This window comes from Coloeus monedula (assembly GCF_965178545.1).
Source record: "Coloeus monedula genome assembly, chromosome: 28".
NCBI classification, from domain to species: domain Eukaryota; kingdom Metazoa; phylum Chordata; class Aves; order Passeriformes; family Corvidae; genus Coloeus; species Coloeus monedula.
In genome coordinates this window covers 334,034-352,872 of record NC_138808.1, presented here as the reverse complement: position 1 = coordinate 352,872, position 18,839 = coordinate 334,034, and the positions used below count along the sequence as shown (strand labels likewise).

The 18,839-nt window shown below is 47.8% G+C and overlaps 1 protein-coding gene across 1 annotated transcript in view; it reads right to left on the bottom strand.

Moving 5' to 3' along the window:
- The window catches only part of ZMAT4 (zinc finger matrin-type 4), a 48,157-nt gene that overhangs the window by 7,209 nt on the left and 22,109 nt on the right, over positions 1-18,839 (bottom strand). The window contains exons 3-5 of the mRNA XM_082298218.1: positions 13,886-13,975; positions 9,127-9,283; positions 3,532-3,759 (exon numbers count right to left, since the gene is read on the bottom strand). Of these exons, the coding sequence (XP_082154344.1) occupies positions 3,532-3,759; positions 9,127-9,283; positions 13,886-13,975 (475 nt within the window). The remainder of the gene's footprint in view (positions 1-3,531; positions 3,760-9,126; positions 9,284-13,885; positions 13,976-18,839) is intronic.

Here is an 18,839-nt window from a genome sequence, read left to right as displayed (position 1 = left end):
AACAGCAGGATCAGACCACAGGCAATAATCACTTCCAGGATATCAAAATTACCAGAATTTGACCCCACTGGAGCTCATCAAAGCTGCTACTCGGCTGAAACTGGTTTCGTAAAACTCCCCAGCCAGTGTGCTGCGGCTGAGCTCAGCCCTACGGGCCATCCGCGATTGGAAGGTGGTCCCAGCCTGAGCAGACCATACTGGCAGCTGCTGGGCTCTGGCTGTATTATCATCTCCTTCTGCATCCTCAAGACACATCAGCATTGCCTCCCCTGCAGCGTGACATGCATTCATGTAAAATTGAATGTCCTCCTATCCCCATTAAATAAAATATTAACAAGTCAAGTTATTAATGTCATTCTGCATAAAATGCATTAAAACCCATTCCAGGGGAGTTCTTGTTAAACTGATTCTTACTAACCACAAGTGACAGCACAGAACGAGAAGTATTTGTAAGGCATACCAAGAAATTATGAGCTGAGATGAAAAATGAAACTCAGCTCTTTGCCTGATTCTGGAAGAATGCATCTCCAACACCACCAATTTACCTGAGAACACAAAGGCTCCAGGTGACATCTCCATTCCCTTGTCCATCTGTACTGCAGAGGCTGCTGTGCTTTATTTTAGGGATTCAGAGCACCTGTTGCAGGGTTCGTCTTGGCCCCAGCACCAGGCAGAGCCCGTTACAAACCACCTGCCACTGCAGAGCCCCCCTGCCTCAGAGAGGGAGCTGGAGAGCTCGGCCATAGGGGACACGAGACGCGAACTAAAACTGGTGAGATGTGCCTTGATGGAGCAAACTTGACATTCCTCCTCCCTGTGCGTGGCACAGGCTGGAGAGGGAGAGCGACCAGAAGGAGCCACATCGCTGCCTCCAACCGAGCTATGGCCACTCTGCTGAACAGGCACAAGTTGTCACAGCAGAGTTGGAATTTGGGGGTTGGTACTCACCAGGTTTTATCTTCCTATGATCTGTGCCAGGGTGCAGGGGCAGCCAGGGGAGGCAGCTCTGCAGGAAGAAAACTCCCAGTTTCTTCCTCTTTCAGGGTATGTTCACATGCTTCCCTGTCTAGCAGGAGCAGCAGGGATTCCAGGTCAGCCACAGAGCAGGGTGGGTCCCAAAGCAGCTCTGTGCCACGGCTGGAAAGCCACACAGAACTGCTCCAAGAGAGTGGGCTGGACCCTGCACTCCATTTGGCCAAGGGAAAGGGATATGTGTGTGCCCATGCACTCCCCTGTGCTGCAGCTTTAACTCAACACAGACTGCAGAAACAATGTTCATTTCTCCTTTTTTTTTTTCCCCTCTCCTCATTCTTATTTCTGAGAAGAAAATAAGACTTCAAAATTGCAGGATGAGCTCTTGGTGAGAAGAATCAATGGTTTTGTTTCCTATAAATATAAATTGTCCAAAAATGTATCTCTATTCTTATTTCTCCCAATACACATTCATATTTATCAATAAATATTTTATTACAGCCATTATCAAAACATCAAAGGCTGCTGAAATGTTGTACTTCAACTGACACTGCTTGTTCCAGGCTCACACAATGCATCAAATGTTCATCTCCCACACTAGTCAAAATAGAATTAATATTTAAGCTGTGATGGGAGAAGCCACCAGGGATGAAGAGGAAGGAGATGACTTTGTGATCCAGGGGAAACTGAGGCAGCAAAGACAGTGAGGAGCAGGGAGTATATGGGGATGTTGTCCCCACCATGGCCATGTCCTGCTGCCACTGTTACCTTGTAGTCAGACATGATGTTACCTGCCAAGGTGAGGCTGTTTGCTCGGGCACAAGGCGGATATCATTCCGTGCTGGCCATTGCAGAGACTGCTTTCAACACCTGTAAAGATCTGCTCTAATCTTGCAGCTAAATGCATCCAGGAGAGCATCTCTAGATGGACACAGATGGACAGATGGTCATGACCTAGTTAGAAAAACTGAAAAAGAAGATTTCCCAGCTTGGCAGGCTCAGCCTCCTTGGCTCCCTGGGCCTGACTGCAGCTCGCTGGTGCTGTGGAGCACTGGGCACTGCAGACTGAACCCCTGAAACAGCACCCTGAAGTGTCCAACCAGAGGACCATACCTGTTCCCCTGTACCAGGCACACACATAGCCAGGATACAGCTCTGCTGTCCCCTCTCCTGCCATCCACAGACACTGGCAGGACCACACTGGATCCAGTGCAAACCCCAACCATGCACAGCACCACTGTGAAGGTAAAACCCAACAGCTGATGAGGCTGTGAAGGCCTCCAATTTCAACTCTTCCCAGTAGCTAAATGAATAAAACACTTCCCAATTGATTTATTCACAGTTAATGACATCTTCGGCCACTCTTGAGCTTGGCACAGTTCAAAGTACTGAGTATTTCCATGCTATTGTCCCAGGTTTTATTCCCACATATTTCCAGTAGCAAGCAGTGACTCAGCCAACATGAATCATTGATGGCACTGAGTCACACTAGGTAGCACAGGAGGATCTAGACAACCATTACGAGGTTTTACGGGAGATCAAGAAATGCCCAATATACTCTACAGTCATTAGTATCTCAAGAAAAATTATTTCATTTAGCAAGGAGAAAGCCCCAGGAATATCAAAATGGTACTGCAAAGCCTCACTGGCAAACCAGAGCTCTCCCATGTAGTTCTGAATCAAACTTGTCCTCCTTCCTCAGCTGCCCCAATCAGGTCCCTATGCGCATGTGGGATTGTGACCCAGACTGTGGAGACGAAAGGCTCGTGCCTCTCCTGCACTTACGCCTTAGAGTAAACAGGTACTTGTCAAGATTCAGTCCTGGACACATCCTCAGCTGACACAAATTGCACCTCTCCATCACAAGGAGGGCCCGGGGATGCTGGGGGGCTCCAGCTGCTGAGACTGCCTGGCTGTGGCTCTGCTCTGCTTCAGGGTGGCTCCCAAGGGGGTGCAAGGCCCAAATCTGTGCAACCCCAGGGTGCAGTTCCCACAGGGACCCCGCAGATGCCAGAGTCTCTCCCTGTGGGGCCAGCATGGATGGACTGACAGACAGATGAAGAAAGGCTGCTCTCCCTTCAGCAGGAACACAAAAAATTTCTGTTTAACATCCCTGCAGCAAATGCTCAGCTCCTCTTGCTGCTGCTGACCCAGGGCTATTGAAGCCTAATTAAATCACGGAAGACAGTCATCCTGCTCTCCATCACAGAGATGTAGGGAATGCTCTGCCTCCAGCAACATCCTCCCATCTGCACTTCCGAGCTGTAACGGGCTCTCCTCTCCCAGGGACAGGCCACACTTGCTTGAGGACAGGTGTGTGCACTAATGGAAAGGACTGTTTTAGGAGGAGGCAAGAGAGACACCTAGGAAACATCTGTGAAAGAATGCTGCTAAAACTGCAGGCTGGCATTCCAGAGCAGGGGATTCTTTTACAGAACTGGGAACCTCAGGAAGCAGTAACAGCATCTCGGGCTCCCTGCACCACCGGTTACTGTAATGGGCAAGGGTCACGGGATCCCACAGGGAGCAGGTCCCTCCTCTCCTGTGCAAGTCTCTCACCTCTCAGCTCCCCCAGGTCTAGGGTTTTCCCCAGCTGCTCCAGGAGGTCGGCTCTGGCTGCGTTCTTCTTGTGCTTTTTGCCGTCGTAGTGCTGCTGTGCCATCATGGGGTTGTTGAACCAGGCTGCGCAGAGCTGGCAGTACCTGTCCGAGTCCCTCCGCTGGGGCGGGGACGGAACCACCGGGGAACTGTCCGTGTGCGGGGGCTTCAGGGAGCCCAGAGCGGCTTCTGTAAAAGGGATTGTTCAGACATGAGCTTTCCCGGGTTCGTGCTGCCTGAGGAACGCCAGACCCTGAGGCAGATCCCACATTAGACACGGGGAATAATTAGCTGCAGTTACACGGTCCCGGTGGATATTTTGGATGGTGCTGCTTGGAAAGCTACCATTTCCCATTAAAAAAAGCATCATGAAAGGACAGCCCAGAACTGTTCCTCAGCTTTCTGCATTTCACTAACTGGGGAAGGAGGATGCTCCCAGTGCAGTTATACATCTTATCGCTGTTCTGACTAAATCTGCTAAACTTATCCTGCTTGAATTGCTACTCCAAGGAAAAATCATCAGTGGAGAATAAATACACCATGCAGAGCCATCTCCTTCTCAAGATAGAGAGACATATTTATCATTATCTCAGGATTCTTATTTTTCAATTTATTTGGTCTCAGAAAGAATGGGGAAAGCCATAGTCATTGCAAACTGTCACAGATGAAAAAAAATACTCAATACTCAGTCCCATCCTTCAAAGATCTTCACATTGTGAATTGTCAGGTACCAGCAACACACGACCTTAATTTAGTTCCATTTTCCTTCAGATTCATCGAAAGCGCATCCAGGAACACAAACATGACCCCCAAATCATTCCAAAGAAGAGTGAGTGATTAGTTTTTATATAATAGAGTGCACTTTGTTCGACAGAGTTTCCCAACTTCATACAATACAAGTCACAAACCCATGAAAAAACAGTGTAAAGCAAAATAAAGTTCAGGTAACATTGGGATATAAAAATATACAATGACTAGCACTTAATTATCACACCTCATTCAAAAATTCCCTTTTATGTGGCTTTCCTTTTCTTTTCTTTTCCAGATGAAATGTCTGCTCTTTAAATAATTAACAACCTGCTCTCTCCATGGTACCAGAATAGGCACATTTGGAGGTGGCAAGAGGCATGTGGTGGCTGTCTTTGATCAGGAGATGATCCAGCCGAGCCCTGATGAGCACACAGGGCAGCAAATGCCAAACCCACCTCAGTGTCTGACACCAGGAACAGCAACACAGGGATATATTTAGACATATAATTATGCCTGGAGCCCACTGAGATTGACTCCACAGCTTGAGAAAGTTAATATTGTTATAAATCTTCTGCTGACCTGCTCAGTAAGGGACACCCTTCAAGGAAATTCTATCTTACATATAACATTACTTACAACCTTATCAATTTCCAGGGGTTTATAACCTTCTATTGTTTTTGATGATGACTGCCAAGGTATCAGAGTTCCAGCAGCGATCACACTGCCTCTGAAGAGCTGCTCTGGGCAGGGCCAGGCAGGGTCTGGCTGGATTTTGCTCCTAAAAAAAAGTCTTTTCTATGGTTCCAGCAAGAGAGACACAGCCCAGCCCCTCCAAGGTGTACGCAGCAGAACTGCCAGTGCAAGCAAAGAGCAAAGCCAGGGGCCAGCACAGTCATTAGGAAGAAAACTAGGGAATTGCAATATTGCCTGTTCAAACTGGGATTACACAGACTTTGCACGTGCTTGACTCATGAAAAGCAAGCACAGCTTGCTTATTGCAAATGTGTTTCTGCACTCGCCAAGGAGCCTCCCCGCAGGAAGCAGTCCAGGCCCAGAACCCAGTGATGCCACAGGGACTTGGAACAGCCCTGGGGATGCCAGGGGGACCCAGCCCTCTGCAGCACCCCAGGACAGGGCTGAGTCCAGGGAACCAGACTGAGCTGCAGAGATATTTGGACCATTATAAACAACCAGCAATTTTGGCAGCCCAGGAGCTCTGCGACAGATCTGACTTGCTGTTCCACAAGCCCCAGGCTATAAAGTTAAATCTATCCAATCTTTTGGTCAGCTTTCTCTTTGTTTCTATGTATGCTGCTGCCGGAGGGGAACCAGGGAGGCTGAAGCTCACGGAGCTGGTGATGTCCACAGGAGTTACATCTCCTGCTCACTAAGGAAACCTGACAGAAGCATCTCCACTCTCAGCCACTGGCCAGCCCAGCAGCCCCATGGCTGTGCCTCTGAGCCCCTCTCCATGAGGCTGGTGGCTTGTGCTGCCCCAAACGCCATGCAGGAGGGAGGTTGTCAGGGGGACTGTCACTCCTGCTTCAGGGGATGGCACCAGAGCCCCCCATGCCCACCCCAGCCCTGCTCCAAGCCCACATCCACACCTGGCTGCCATGAGACCATGGGCTACAGATCCACAGCAGAGATCTCCTGCCTGCATCACATGGGAGCTGCCATGGGCAAGGATTTCCTCTTAGCACTCACAGTACAAAACATCTTGTAAAGTCACATTCCTCAGGGCCCACTGACAACCCCTATCAGTCCTAAGGTGTGCTGATCCCAGCCTGGCAATTAATGAAAACATCCCACATCTACCAAATTCTCCCAAAGAGAAATAGATGAAAGTTGACTTCTCTGCAAATGTGAATTTATCATTTTGATATGCACTACATAACTGCTACAGAACAGCAAATGCCATCATTCCCTGAGCAGCGACACGAAAATTAATAATAAACACTCATGAAACGTCAAATGTTAAAAATGTTTCTCCATCTAAAACACAAACATAAAAGCTGAGAGTTTGACTATTTCAAGTATTTCAAAATGCTAAATAGCTCATGACAGTCTGCCTTACGTTCCCTTTCGCTGTGGGAGGGAAGTGAGAAAGTCTTACTTTGCTGCAAGAGGCAAAATACAAAGTTAGAAACACTTCAGCACTCCGGCAATGAACTAATGTTTGACTTCTTTCTCACATCCAAAGCTTTTTATTCCAAGCTGGATTTAAATGGCACCCAATTTTTTCCATTGGCACACTCCAGGAACTCAGCATGAGGACAAGAAACTGAGCCTCAACAAGGGAGCACTGAGAAACTCAGTTTTCTTCAGAAGAAATCCCAGAAATCTAGGACTAAGACAGACTCCAGTTGCTGCTGGACAAATCCTTGCACCCAAACCAAAAAGCCATTTACTCAGTCCCTTCTGATGTCCCAAAGCCAGAGCCATTGCCACTTTCCCGGAATGATGCCTGCAGGTCCTCGCACTTGGATTGATGAAGACAGCAGCTATTTCCCCCACAATTCTTTGGTTTGTAACTCATGGTGATGATGGGATGCAAGCTGACAGAGGATGTTGGAAATGACTAGAGGAATTCGTCAGCAATAGTGATGGCATAAAGCCTCTGAGGGCTACAACCTTGTACAGCAGAGCAACAGGAAAGATCACAACTACTTCACTGTCATGATGAGATATTGTTTTTGTGAGAAACCCAACTGTTGGGCCACTTCTTCTCCTGAAAGCACTGGCACAGAATGAGACATTTGTGTTCCATCTGTATGGTAACAGTGAAGGAGAATGTAGATCTCTGCAAGGGGACTAAGAATAGACATGATTTTCTTCAGGACTGATGAGAGAGAAACCCCAGAATATCAAGCAATAGAATATCCTCCCCAGGAGCATCCAGCACGCTCAGGGCTGCACTTGGTTGGCTCTCAGGACTTGTGAGCAATGGAGTCTCTGAAGCTCTCTCTGAGAGACTTAAAGCTCCCTGGTGCCAGCCACAGAGGACTGGGACAAAAATCCAGTGAAAATTGCTGGGTGACTGCAGGAAGCCCAGAAATGCTGTGTCCAAAGCACATATTTCTGAGAACTCCTGGAGAGCAAGGAGGTGCTTATTAATGTATTCCTGAGCTTGGCTTCATCTTCCAGATCAAGTGGCTGTAAGAGCTGACGAGTCCTTGAGTTACTCCTTCCTAGTGATTAGGATGGCTGAAGAGCCCATTACTCCAGAGCACACAGCATGGCTCACTTAGAGCCTTGTGAGGCTGATCTAGATGATTAAAAAGTGAGATAAAAAACACAGTGCAAGGCTGCAGCTCTTAGCAAGCCCTGCCTTGGCCAGGCCCCACAGCCTGTCCAAACTGTCAACTTACATGGGAATCAGTCCATGTACTATTCTGAGACCCAGCACTCCTGAGAACATCAGCTCACCTGGACTTAACCAGGAATACCAGGGTATATGGTATATATGGCATATATGGTATATATGGTATATATGGCAGGTCCTTCGGTGCTCCAGGAGGAGCTGGCAGGTTGCACATGAGGGATGGGGTTCAAGCCCCGGACAAATAAACACCAAACCTGAGTCTCTGCTGCTCTCTGTGCCGCTGCAGCTATGTGCCAGCTGCAGAGAACAGCCTGAAGAGCCCGACATGAGTGAAAGACCACGACAGTTCATGTGAGAGCCTTCCTCTTGGCGGACCCAGGCGTGGTCCCCCAGGTTGCCACGGCTGTACCCTCACCTCCCACAGGACACACTGGTGCCGGAGTGTGTCCAGTTAAACTGAGCAAACCACCACGTAACACAATTCCCCACATTCCCACAAGCAAAGGGGCCAACAGTTCCCAAGCCCACCCTGGCAAAGGACAAATTATATTCTCTGTATCAGCACCTACAGTCTGTGAAGTTAAAAAGGCAACAAAACCACACACACAGAGTGCCAACCCCCGTTATCTAATCACATCTAGGATTTACGTGCTAGGCAGGGTCCAGTATACACAGCTCCATTTGTATTTTGTGCTGAAGGAAGTGCCACTGGCAGCAATTCTGGGTCACATCTGTCTGCAGGACCTCAGCCCAGCAATCCTTCCCAGAGAACGAGGAGTGCTTTGTTTGAACATTCTCTGCTTCCACAACCAAAGAGGAATTTTTTTTCACAGATTATTAGTGGTTTTCAGGGACTTTATGGTTAAGCAAACAATAAGACGGTTAAATTGTCCAATTCCAACATTTGACTTCTTAAATGTGGAAGTTAATAGGCTGCATTACTAGAATCACTGCAGAGGAAAGCACGAAACCCATCTGGGCAAAAATCAAGAAACAATCAATCCAAGGGTTTTTAAAGCCTGGACTTCCTTCTGTGGTAAGAGCAGATGATGCTCTGTACTGTACAGTAACACCAAAGGTTTATTAAACATATTAGCTGAGCTGATAATTAAACTGCTGATAATTAAAGTCAGGCTTGGCTATCTGCACCCACTGGAGACATTGTCTTCCACCGAGAAAACACTTTGGAACTGTGGAACTGGAGATAGGGCTCTCGCACCAGGGCCAGTCCCAGCTGATAAACTCCTAATCTACATAAACAAAGCAGACAATAATGAGCATCAGGAATTTTTAAAGGCTGTTATGACAGCAACACAAATGAACAGCCACTTCTGTCAGCCGCCACCGCTCAGCTGCCCGTGTTGTATCCGTTTTCTGCCCGCACACGCGGAGCCAGCACCTTGGCCAAGCCCCCTTGGCACAGTGAGCCCGCACCACTCTGCACCAGCCCCTCCTGCTCCGCTCGCTGCCTCTGGACCTACCTGTGGCCTTTAATGCTGGTTGTTCCCCTAGCAACAGTTTTAACCTTTTGGCATGGATTTTCCCTTGGTAATGCGATTCCGCCACCACTGCTGAGGTAAAGGACATGTTACATAGTGTGCAGCATTTGTTCTTATCCACTGAGTCACCATCACTGCCCTGGGTGGAGACAAAAACACAGACAAAAAAAAGAGGTGCATAAGCCCACTAAGCACAATCACAGAGAAAGAAGAGAAGAATAGAAGAGAGGAATCTAGGTTGTTAGCCAAGGCCATGGCTGCCAAGTGTTTCCCTTCCTCGTCTCCCCCAGCCTTTCTCCCGTCTCATCCCAGCCCTGTCCAGTTTGGGGACACCTCCAACGCTCCAGCACCTTCGCTCTCGTCTGCACTGGGAGCTCAGCCTGTCACTGTATCCCATACAGCCACGGAGCTCCCGGCACATCCCTGAGCCTTTATTCCTGTTCTCTGGCTGAGGGAGTCACACAGACCCAACACCAGCCGTCCAACACCAACCCTTCCTCCCGATGCACTTTTTTAAGAGACCCCAAAACATCTGGGGGGACAGGACTGGAGGTCACAACCCTCTCTGCAAGTGGGAGAAACAAATGAACCATCTGAAATCACACAGGTCCCTCCAGCAGGATTCAGCACCAGCCCTGGGCAAAGCTAACACAGAGTGGACACCTGACCCACCACTGAAGGTCATTTTCTTCCCCCAAAAAAGGACTATTGGAAAAACGACTGATTTTCATCACTTTTTTCTTGTTGATAACTGTAAATCAAACCTTAGGGAGAAATCTCAAGAGGTGATTAGTACTATTCTGAGTGTAATTTGCACTTCTTTTAAATAGCTTTCTCTCAAGATATTTTATGTCTTCAAAGGGAAATCACTTGAAAGTTAAGAGCAGAGTAGAAAATTTCCAGTATCTATTGATCATCAGTGGCAACATATAAAGAGCCTCCAACAGAGCTCGTTTGAAAAGCTGATACACTTCGTTGTTAATGCACCAGGGTCTCTTCCTCTGCCAGGGCTGCTCTTCAGTGACATTTTTTTCCTTTTCAACCTACTTTCTCAGCTAGACTGCAATTAAAAATAAAAAATTAAAACCCCCTCAAAGAGCCCTCCAATACCTCATGTAGAGTTCAGGGTCCCATTTACACTGACCCACAGCTCACTGTGCAGCTCATCTGGGTTCACCCAAGTCTCTGGGTGAGTGTGTCTCTCAATGTGTGGGTAGGAGTTCAGCCACCAGCAGGAGAAGAGTGTCCCCAAACCCTTGGTGGGTCTGCAAGCCCCTCTGCACACGTGTGACAGACCTCTGCTCCCTAACAGCCAGTTTTATACACCAAGTGCTATTTGTTGTAAGTGGGATGCACAAGGTATTTGGGCTCTGCCATTATTAAGCATTTACCAAGGTCTGTATCATCCCTTAGCAGCATCACCTCCCTTCCCTCCTCCACCAACCAAACCCCTGCACAGAGCCAGAGGTGCTCTAGGTTGATCCAGCCCTGAAGGGTAATTATGCCTTCTCATTTGTCAGAGGCTGTTTTACCTGAAACCAAAGAGGTTGGGGGAAGTCAATCCGGGTGTCTTTTGTCACCCGCTGAATGACACCGCGCTGACAGGATCGTGCAGGTGATGAAATCACACAGCTGCTCACCCAGGATGCCTGAACTGGGGCACAGGGCTCTACACAGGGCAGGTGGCTGCTCCCTGGGGATGTTCTGCACCCATGTGCACCCACCCATCCCTTCTCACCACTATCCAGCTCCTGGGGCTGAAACAGTGAACAGGCACTAACAGCTCCACTGAGCTTCTGTAAATCTACACAGCAGCTCCTTAACCCTGTGCTGCCAGACCCAGCCAAGGAATATTTCTACATTTTGTTTCTGCAGCTTTCTCCAGCCGATCCTGTCTCGCCAACCTTCACTACAATGCAGCACAAAAGCCACTGGCTTCATACAAACTGAAGCACAACAGAACACATCACTGGCTTGGAGTTAAAGCATCCATCTCCCAGCACTAACATCCCTTCTCTTCCCCCGCTCCGTAGCTGTACCAAGCCAGCCTAATTTATAGGGCTTCTTTTTGTAATATTAGGAACTTCAAAACCAGTCTTGTATATTCAACAGAATTAACTTCAGTTATTTGGCTGCCTGTTAACAAGCTGCTAAAAGGCATAATTCTCACTCAGGGCCAGGCACTTGCAGTCCTTTGCTAGATGTTCCTTAAGAAATCCACAGGAAAAGTAAGGATTTTTATTCCACAGATACAAATCTGCTGTCTTTATTTCCTAGGTTTTACTAAGAAGAAAAGATAATACAAACCCTAGAACACAGCAATATAAACCACAGCATTAAAGTGTTGCAAAGTAACTTTAAAATTTGAATTAATTTTCGGTGCATGAAGGTGCTGCTGTTAAAGAGCTGCTTTCTGTACTGCTCCATAGGAAATTCAGGACATTTCCATTCTGGAGCCTGTTTTTCTCATGGTACTAGCAAAGAGCAAGTACCAGTTCATGGCTCTCTAAAGCTGAAACACTAAGTCTGGAGCCCCTTAGGCCTGAACATCCTGAGGAACAACCAGCCCTAAATGAAGTGCAAGAGGTGTGACAAGGTCAGCACGTGTCCCACGGCATCCTCTCCAGCAGAAACAGAGCTGCTGGCAGCCTGGAGAGGATGGGGTGACCCAGGATACCCCCCACCTGCCACTGCCCAGATGTGGTTCAGTGAGCATTTAAACCTGTCAGAGAATGAAGTCCTCCATTGCTAATTTCTTTCACTAAACCAATACCTAATGCTTTGGACAGAAACCTCTGGTTGGGTACAAAAGACAGTAAGAATGCTGGCCCTAAAACCAGTCGCTACATCTCAGTCTCAGGGTAGGTGCTGAAGATTTCAGTTGCAGCACGTGGTAAAAACTGCCCCAGAAGCATTAAATGCTCTGATTTCCTCACTGCTTGAGGCCAAGCCTCCTGAGGCAGTTGCAGAGAGGCACAAGCCCTTGGCTCCACCACCCCCAGCACCACTTTGCAGGACACATGTTGCCTCAGCAATAGAATCTAATATCATGCTACCTTCCCTCAAACCATTCATCCTCACTGTTATAAGCCCTTTCCTCTTTAAGGAAGACGAAGCTGGTTAAAGCAATTTACTATCTTACAGTACAAGTGGGACTAGAAGGGATTTGAAGGCTTTCCTCCCATCCCAAAAAAGCGCTTCGTATCACATCAGACATTTTCACCATGTCTGTTCTGATCATAAACAGGGTTAAAAGCAGTGAGAATCAGGATTTAAACCTGATTTACCAATACTGGGACTTAAAGAAATAACTCCTGATTTCAGTAGGGCCCTGATACCTTCTCAGATTACTTTCAGTTGAAATGTTAAGCAGAAATTTAAAATCAAAGGTCAAGACATGAGGTTTTTCCCCTCCTCCACACCAAATTAAACCAATAATGAAGAGCACAACAATCGAGTTGTTATCCATTGGAAAACTACTTGTATAAGCCTTCTACTTCTCACTCCAAAGGGCTAGTGGGTGTTTTGGGAACGCAGTGTTTTTGCAATCCTCAAACAACAGCCAACCCCTCACTTCGCCTCACAGAAAGGTCAGGAAGCAGATGCTGTTTCCAATCCCATTGCACAGAGTATCCACAACTCCAGCCACCTCTCCCTCCTGCTGCCACCTGGCAGAAGGACAGGGTGTTAGTTCTGTGGTCAGCAGAACACCAACCCAATGGCATACAGCCATGTAACAGTTTTGATGAAAAAAGGCTAATATTCCCTTTTTAGTTGCAGATACTTCTACAGGAATTTAATTGGTTTTCACAGATTGTTCATAATGCTCATTAAAGTCACTGTGCCATGGCCTGAGTGACACTGCTGGGATTGGGCACTGCACATGCACATGGTAGGGGTGTTACTGTGCAGCACTGGAGATGTCCTTAGAGATGTTCTGCTCTCTCTAAATGCAAAGGCTTGTATAATATCTGATCAGCAACAGGCCTACTTTGAGCTGTAAATGTTGGCAGATTTTCCCTGCTATATTTTTATAACACAAATAATTTTAGAATTTAGGTCTGGCCTAGCCTAGCATTCACCTAGAACATGAGGACACGTTAATCCACCCCCACTAGGGCTGCCCTTGGCAAAAGCATCAGCAAGCACAGAATTACATTCCTTCTTCATATTGCCCTTCACAAAAGCAGTGGGAAATAGTTCAACTTTGACTTATTTGAGGTCTGATTTGTTCTCTGTCCTCCATATCCATGCTGAGGTGCACATGCACCCTTGAGAGTGGTCTTGGAAGTTGGGTGAAGGGGTCTGACCCCAGTGACCCCAGTGCTGCTCCACACAGAGCAACCACAAAGGCCCTGTCAGCAGCACCCTGGAGTGGCCATCACCCCTCACCTGGAGGCACGAGCTTCCCACAGGCATCACCCCTATCACCTGCCCCAATTGCTCACCAGCAAACCCAGCCATCACACTGAAATGGAGTAAGCCCTGAGTATTTGCTATCAGCATATTTTTTCCTATGAAAGGACATTCGAATAACTAAAAACACAATTACTGTTGCTGATGTACATAATAATTCTTGTGTAGTTTATTGAAAATTATTTCCAGTTACTTCGCATTTTGGCTAATCTAAATGTTACCTCTGGGCACCTGATCATCTGTGGCTGTAACAGAGAGAATGCTGTAGCCCAGAGTCAAAGATTCACAAAGCAGCTGAATAAACAGGGACTTGGATTATACCCACATTTTCTGACCGGAGCTTTTTTGCCGGGCAGCCTCCATCGATGGGGTGAAGCATGTAATAGAGGCGGACTTTGCTGGCATGCTTCCGACTCTGGAATGCAAAAAGAAAAGAAAAAGGAGAACTGAAGTTACAAGGAGCAAGAGGCTCTGTTGCTGTGCTCACTACACCAACCCACAGTCAGATTTCATATCCCCTTGATGTATATATCCAACACCAGGGCAGAAAAGGGGGAAGGATCCGGGCGAGGAGCATTTGCACTTCTCAGAGTTTTCACAGAGCTCTGCACCCAGCTGAAATGAGCTGTGGGATGAAACCTGCCATTAGCAGAAGAAGTGGTCCACCCTGGCCCCTCTCCAAGTCCCGCTGCCTGCAGGCCCTCCAAGACACAGCAAGGATCAGACAGCGAGGGAAGGACAGCATTTGTTATCAGACCATTTCCATGGTGGGGCAGATTGAAAGATGGGGGTTACTGAGCTTCAGCCAGAGATACAACAGCATCCTGAGGTGTCAGAGGCACACACACAAACCAAATTCACAGCTCCTATGCTTCTAGAATGATAAAATGTAAGAGGGGTAAAAAAATCTCCCATGAGGGAGACACGAGCAGGTTTCACGCTGCCTTTGGGCACAGCTGGAGTTCACTGGCAGGTGGGGTTAGAAGAGACAGGAGATCCCCTAGTGACCCCAGCAGCAGCAGCCAAAGCAAATCCTTGGGACTTGCAAGACTTAAAGGAAGATTTTAAAGCTTCTACAGCAGGAGTACAGACATAAACCTTCAAAACCCTGACTTACATCAGGTCTTGTCTTCCAGCATATGCAGGGGGGAAAAGCCTGCAACCACAAAGTACCTGCACACCCAGCACATGGGCAGCAGACACATGGGGAGCTGCTACCATGCAAATGTTTCCTTTGAATCACCCTTTCCAACTGCCCCACAGAACAACAGTTCTAATGTTATAATTTCAGATCACAGAGCTGCAATTTAAAAATATTAAATTATCATTAGCATGTTCTGGAACATTCTTTTTCCTGTGGTATAAACTTGGAGCTAAATTTGCAGGAAGCTATATTTGTATTCACATGCAGAAATGTGACTGTGCAATAATTTTTTCCACAGAGCAAATCAGTCAAGATAAATAATGTCAAATATCTGTCCCCAGCTTGTCTTCCTGCTGCATTTAGCAAATGTGACCTGCCATGGTCAGGGTGAAGTGCAGGAAACCCCAAAGCTCCAGCTACCACATGAGCAACCCAGACAGCAACTGCATAATTAGAAAATGACAAAATGAATGTTTGAAATGCACAGGACAGAGGTGCAACGCCACTCCTGGTGCTTGGCCACACTCCCAACTTCCTGCCTGAAGCGACGCTTGGCGGGTCCCTCGCACCACACAAGGCCAGTCAAACATACTGTGAAGGCAATGTGGTCAGAGTTTTTCAGCTGAATTTCTTCCCTGAGCATTGACACCCCGCAGAGCAGTCAGCCTCCCTCGAGTCATCCTCCCCATAGTCACGAGGCTCTTCCCTCGGTTGAGTTCATCCAGCACGTCATGATGCCCACGCGCACACAGCCACAGCCTGCTCAGTTTAGAGGGTAAAAAATTTGGGAGGGGTTGCTGGGTGTGTGTAAGCTGCAAAGATGTTAAGAGGAATAATTTTTACGATTCTGCTCCGTGGAGCTCAGCTGGACCATAAATGATGCCCAAATGTCAGCGTTAAAAGACAGCGAAGCTTCAGCCTTCTGTAAAACACCTCTCACCTTTCTTGACACATTTGTTTGGATTTGTGAAAGACAAGACAAAGAAATAACTTATGTTTGGCGTAATTTAAAACTACACAGCTCCTTACGCAACCTTATTATCTTACGGTCATAAAAGCGGAGCTTAAAATCATCCCTGGCCTCCGCACGCATGTGGTGAGCATCTCCTTCCCTCTGAGGAGCAGAGGAAGCACAGCCCATTTGTCATCCATTTTATCTCTGGCATTTTCTACATTTACATGTGTATTTATCATCCCAACACCCCAGCAGGAGCACGGCAGGAGCACAGTGATTATTCTTAGCGTGCTGCTCACAAACAGCACTGCAGGTTATCCTCTCCCTACTGAAAATCTGCAGCTTCAAGGCACAAGGAGGGCAAGTGCCAGACACACGAGGGGCCAAAGGAAGAACCACGAACAGGAGCCAGAAAACTGGGATAAACTGGGATTAGGCCACCTCCAGCCCCCATTTTGATCCATCTCACCACATGCGCAAGCCTCAGGAAAGACAAAACCACATCTGTAAATCCTCAGTCCGGAACGAGCACACTGTCTTGTTGGAGGCACCTCCAACAGCCACCACAACCTCATTTTGGGTGCAATAAGGGTGTTTCTGTGCTCATGAGTATTTCTTTTGTAGCTGTACAAAGTGTTATGCCAAAGGCATTTTTACTTTCCTGTCTAGTGGGAACAGCACCTTTCAAAGGCACTAAGTCTGGTTTAATACTGCAGGCTTGAAAACCAGCCCTGACCATGCAGGGAGCTCCAACAGAGTCTGTTTTCACTCAGCTGCTGCAGAGCTCTGCATTGCAAGCTCATTTGCTACTGTAAGGCTCATCAATAAAAGTAAATAAATGGATCATTTCTATCTCTATCAAATCTACTCTAATACAGAAGATCGTGGCAGAGACAGCAAAGTTCTGGCAATTCAACCCCAAAACATAGAAGGGCAAAGCAGAGCTAAATTGTGCTATGAAATGCAATTTGATATTGCATAAATCAGGTTTTGCAGCACACTCTGCCTGGAGCAAGCGGCGAGAGCAGGCAGTGAAGTCTCTGCGGGAGCAGTGGCAGCTGGCAGGGCCCTGGGAGCTGTGGATGGGGCTGGTTTGGGACATGCAGCCCTGTTGGCCCTGTTTGATGGAGGGGCTTCTCATCCCTTCTCTGTGGATTTACTAACAGCTCTGGGGAGGACTGACCCATCTCCCTTCACACGGCCAGAAGTCGCCAGCTGAGGCATTATAGCCCGAGGCTTGCCAGGTCACACAGACACACAGATCCTCCCTTCCCTGCGTTTGTCCGGGGCTCTGGGAGAGGAGTCCTCTCACCAGCTGCATGAGCTCAGGCACCCCACCACGGCCCCAGAACTGCTCCCACTTCACATCACTGATTCAAGCTGACCTGGCAGTCTAAAGCACTTTGCTTGTAGAGGGCCTTCTTCCCATCTCCCGTCATCAGGTTCGAATCAACTATCTCTGCAGCTTCCCTCAGGCTGTGCTAGCATATAATCTCATTTCCCAATTCCCCATATAGCCCTTCATCAATCCTTGCTCCCTCCTATGCTGGCAGCTTTATGGTTTTGGGCAGTTTACCTTTCCTCTCCTGCTCCTCCTTCTCTGTGACCTCTTCTCCAGCCAAAGGCCAGGGACCCCCACACTGGAGAGCATGCGGCTGCACCAAGTACCAGCAGAGACACAGGTGCAAGATGAAGGAAGGAGCCACCACGGCAGCCCAAATGGCTGCAGCTTCTGTCTGTAATGAATTATTCTTCAGAAGGCCATTGGTTGGGTTTTAATGCTTTTAGCACACACTGTGTTGATTTTTTTGTGTGCTTGCAGTTTCTTAATTAAATTGCCATGCAACATGCAGTCACATGATTATATCAATTTTATTATCTGTATTGGCCCTACTTGTAATCTCATCAAAAGAGAGAAAGTTATTTTGGCTGGCCCAGTTCTCCAAACCTTGAGCAGAAACCCAGTTACATCGTTCTCCAGCCCCTTTCCTGAGCATGCTGTGCCCAGGAGTTGTGCCAAGCTGGACGGCTCCGGCTCCCCGCACGGGACGCCCGGCACTGCCGTGCCTGGCTCTGTGCTTGCTTCCTCCTGGAAACTTCCTCCACTTTCCCACACCCACAGAGGGTGAGCAGTGACAGTGCACAGCATGTGGCCACTGCCCTTCAAGCACCCACTTGTGAATTACTGGACCTGCTGACCTAAACGACATCATTCTGGAATTTGTAATCGCTGCCTAACAACCTTCCAAATTTCTACTGGAATAGAACCAATCTATTCCTTCCTCTATGATATAACAACATCCTCTGCATTTTTTAAATAGACAAGAGAAGTATTTTCAGCAAATGCCTTCCCTTTTCTGCCTCTACTACCCACACAGCAAACACTGTCAAGATCCCTGTGGCTCGCTGCAGAGCTGAACTCCCGGCTGTTATTCCAGACACTGCTGGATGCCAATGTCCTTTTTCTCCCTTTGTAATTTTTGAAAAGCCTCATTTATAATTTATGGTCGTCTCTATCAACTTCCCCTTTTTCCTCCATGAGTTAATTTTTTAAAAAGTGTCTACTCATGCTTTTGCCCTCCTGGGCACACAGATATGTGTCTGCAATTCCTGAGTGCTCAGCTGAATTCTCACCCCCATTAAACCAGCTGCTACAAAGCAACAGGGAGGCACGATATTGGTTTGGACATTGATTTGTTTACACATCAAGGCAACTACTGAGGATCTGTTCAGCCAAGCAACCACTAGCTCCACTTCCTTACATCTGTGATCATTCCACCTGGCTTGCCAGGCTGACTCCAAGTGGAGATCCTGAGCATGAATTTTCTGTCTCAGGAATCACCATTTCAGCTGTGATCTTTAGCTTTACTGCTTCCTATATTGGTTTTGACTGTAGCCAAAGTATCTCTTGTCCAACACACTGCTGGGTGCCCTGTGGAGAGGAAGCAAATCTTCTCAGAGGCTGCTTCCAGAGCAGCATGGCAGGAGCAGCCGGGCTCAGCACCTGGCTCGCGTGGTGCTGCTGCCCACAGACCTGCACCCCACACCCGGGGCTACCACAGACACCTGCTCCTCCCCAAACCCACTGGCAGTCCCTTCTAACATCACTCCCTCACATTCCTTCTGCAGGTGGATCTTACATCTACACTAATGCAACCATGCATTTACTTCTCCGTTGGT